Source organism: Meleagris gallopavo, chromosome 8 (genome assembly GCF_000146605.3).
Source record: "Meleagris gallopavo isolate NT-WF06-2002-E0010 breed Aviagen turkey brand Nicholas breeding stock chromosome 8, Turkey_5.1, whole genome shotgun sequence".
NCBI classification, from domain to species: domain Eukaryota; kingdom Metazoa; phylum Chordata; class Aves; order Galliformes; family Phasianidae; genus Meleagris; species Meleagris gallopavo.
The window spans coordinates 13,025,582-13,029,134 of record NC_015018.2 but is presented as its reverse complement, the minus strand read 5'-3'; the positions used below and the strand labels follow the sequence as shown (position 1 = coordinate 13,029,134).

The 3,553-nt window shown below is 32.9% G+C and overlaps 1 protein-coding gene across 13 annotated transcripts in view; it reads right to left on the bottom strand.

Moving 5' to 3' along the window:
- The window catches only part of KCNMA1 (potassium calcium-activated channel subfamily M alpha 1), a 445,366-nt gene that overhangs the window by 148,332 nt on the left and 293,481 nt on the right, over positions 1 to 3,553 (bottom strand). For all 13 annotated transcript variants that reach the window (XM_019617570.2, XM_019617571.2, XM_019617572.2 and 10 more), the window contains 2 exons: positions 3,183 to 3,258; positions 1,053 to 1,223 (listed from right to left, as the gene is read on the bottom strand). In XM_019617570.2, the coding sequence (XP_019473115.1) occupies positions 1,053 to 1,223; positions 3,183 to 3,258 (247 nt within the window). The remainder of the gene's footprint in view (positions 1 to 1,052; positions 1,224 to 3,182; positions 3,259 to 3,553) is intronic.

Genomic DNA, 3,553 nt, shown 5'->3' with positions numbered 1-3,553 from the left:
AAAAGGATTTTAAAGAGAAAATAAAAATTATTCTGCCATGTTTTGTCCAACAAACATCTTCCTTGTGGCTGGATACTTCGAAGAGCTACTGCCAGTTGGCATGACCTCTGTCCTTATTTGTCAATAAACATAGATGGAAATGCACACATATATATATGTACCTGTGTGTCTGACATATATGGTATTCATAACATCAATTTATACATATCACCTCTATAAGGTGTATGTATATGTGAAATCAATATGAGAGTAAAGTAACAAAAAGGATACGTATGTATGTGAATTAATATATATCATTAATTTTCTGTACAGCACTTACCTTGCACTGTCTGAATAATGCAATAAACCTTGCTGCTTTAGAAAAAACATTGCAACAGGTTCCATAGAATTACTAATAGTGATAAATAATAGAAAAGCTGACAGAAGACAACTAGCAACTTTGGTGCTTTGTACGTATAGGACAAAGAACACCAGAATTTGCTGATATAAAATGGTACTGGGTATGGCCATGCTTCATGTGATAAACTGAATTAAAATTGAGCTACGTTACATGAAAGGATGTTTGAAATTAAAGAGAATGTGGTTTGCCATCATCAGGGTCAGGCAAGCTGCTCTTTAAGGCAGTCCAGAGCCACAGTGTTTGTTGGAATTCTGGGAAGGAACACAGAAGGGTGGGTAGGACTTCTGAAACCGCAAAGTGCCTTTAAGTATCAATATTATCCTTAAAAATATGCCCTACATTCAGTCACCGAAAAGTAAAATACTAGGACTAAGTTTATAAGTAGAAATGCTAAGGCACTTCATGTATTCACATGCATTACTTATTTCAATGGTTTATAGAAATTCTGACTCCTATGACTGACAAACCATATCAAAATATTTATCTTTAGAAAAAATATAGTGTATTAAACTTATTTAAGAATTTTAGAATTAATTTTATTAAATAAGTTAAATATTATTATTTCTTCAATTATAGCACTGAGATTGAGATATGCAGAATAAGAATTAGAAGAAATTCATAAAAATGAAGAACAGTAATATATTTTTTTTACCAATCCCCCAAGGATGAAGAAGACCATGAAAAGGCGACCAAGGGTTGTTTTTGCATAAACATCTCCATAACCAACAGTGGACATTGTAACCATCAGTAAATAAACACATTCCCAATACGTTAACTGTTGATTATTTTGGAAATTTTCCCAAGGATCCCCTGAGTTCTCCACCTAAAATGAGAAAGGAAATACATAATGAATAAATTAAAAGTACCATAAGCTATCTCTACTGATACAAAAATACACATATTTTATAAGCAGGTAATACAAACTCTGGATTCTGTTCTGTGACTTGTTTTGAAAATACAGAGGACCTAGGATTATAGACTTACCATTCTCTTGCCAATACACATAGAATTGCCATTGCAACTGTTTATGGAAAAAAGTTTGTCCATTCACTACTAAACAATATACATTATTAAAAAAGAAGATGGGGGCTTATTTGATATCAGTTTGTCCAGATATTTTTTCAGATATTACTGCTAATGCAATTATTCCGCTTACTATTTTTGTTATATAACATTATGTAGCTATTTATGACATTAGTGACTTATCAATGACTTGGAAAAGTGATGGAAGTTATAAATTTAACAGTGGGAAAGGAGTATACGAGTATATCCTGTATGCATAATGAGTGATGAATAGAAAAATCAAACATTAGAAATCTAAGAGAAAAGCAGAAGCAATGCTATCCTAAACGACAGCAATCCCACTGCATCTTGTGGAAATTAGCTATTAAGTTTTGTTCCACACTAGGAAATCTAAAGTTTGAGAATTCCTACAGCAGAAAAAAAAAAAAGAGACAACCTCCTTGCATCCAATGTAATTTTTAAAACGATAAATTTTATGTTTTTTGTTTTGAAAGCTGCAGTGGCCCAAAGGAATGCGTTACTGTTAAATGAGAACTATATCACAAAAAATACCACCCAAAACCTCAGTTCATCTTCCTAAGACTGAAAATTAAACACTGACCTCTTCACACTGGTAACCAGTGATGAGACGTGGAAATGGCACATAGCTAGGTGCCGAGGCAAGTTCAGGCTACATGCAAGGACAGAATTGTTTACACTGAGGGAGGTCAAACACTGAATCCAGCTTCCTAGCTAGATGTTTGATGCCCCAGCACTCAAGAGGTATCATTGGATAACAACTTTAGTAATATGTTTCAAAGTTTGGTTAGCCCTGAACTAGTCAGGAGCTCAGTCTCTGTGTGTTCCTTCCAACTCAACTAGTCCATTTCACCCTAAATGATTTCTGGTATAATTAGAGGACAAGCATTCGGAATTGTATCTTATGTAAACAAATGTAGCGCAAGGTAATTTAAGTGAAGTCAACCAAATTCTTCAGTCTGGATTAACGCCAATATCACCAAATCATAATATTACTATCATCCTAACTTATTACCACCCTGAAATTTTCCTGATTCTAAATTAATCATAAAATGTCCTTAAAGGGCAAATATTTTGTCATATTTAATTATATTTATCAAATAACTTAGCAAAAGCTATTGTTTCTAAATTTGAAAACATGCAATTGACACATACCTTTCATAAACAAGTATATTAATATTTATGAAATGATTTGTAATTCTATATGAAGCATCTTGTACTTCTCAGGTATTTTTAAGTGCAGATTAACAAATATGACAAAAACATATACTATGAGTGATGAATAGAAAAATCAAACATTAGAAATCTAAGAGAAAAGTAGAAGCAATGCTATCCTAAACGACAGCAATCCCACTGCATCTTGTGGAAATACAGAATGGCGTTCTTCTCTAGCACAACCATTGATTTCCCAGGACCTCACTCTCATTTCATACTCTGACATCCCATTCCGGGAAGAACTTCGAGTAGTTATTTAGGAAACATTGCCACCTACTGGTTAACTATAATCATTCAGGAAGTTATAATAGTACACGTTTATCTATTGCTGAAACTAAATATACATAGATTAGTATTACTTATAACATAACATTTGAGTAAAAGCTGAAAATTGAAGAAACTGCGATTTTTTTTTCATTTTTATTTTGATTATTAAATGTACTAAGGGATCATTCAGAATAATGCAATTTCAGATAATAAGGCAGTTGTGAAAGAAAGCCAAAGAAATATTTACAAATACACTTACCAAATGTATGAACCCAGCTGCTGTCAGCCATGTGCTGATAAATATAGAGCACAGATTCACTAGCTTGATGGAATTACTGGGGAGGAAAAAAAGAAAAAGACCATACTTTGGAATTTATCAGACATTCCTCTCACTACTCTTACTTTCTCAATTTTCCTTTCTGTATACATCAGCAATTAAACACATGCAAACATTCTGATGTCCTGGAATACATCCACACAGACTCAATGAATTAAATAGGGTAATGTCAACTACCATTGTCTGCTGAACATTGCATTTCCACCCATAACTGACTGATGCTTTCTGAATTATTTCATTTTTCATTAGCTTGTATGCTTTTTCCATACTCATCTTCTTTTTTTTTTTTTTTT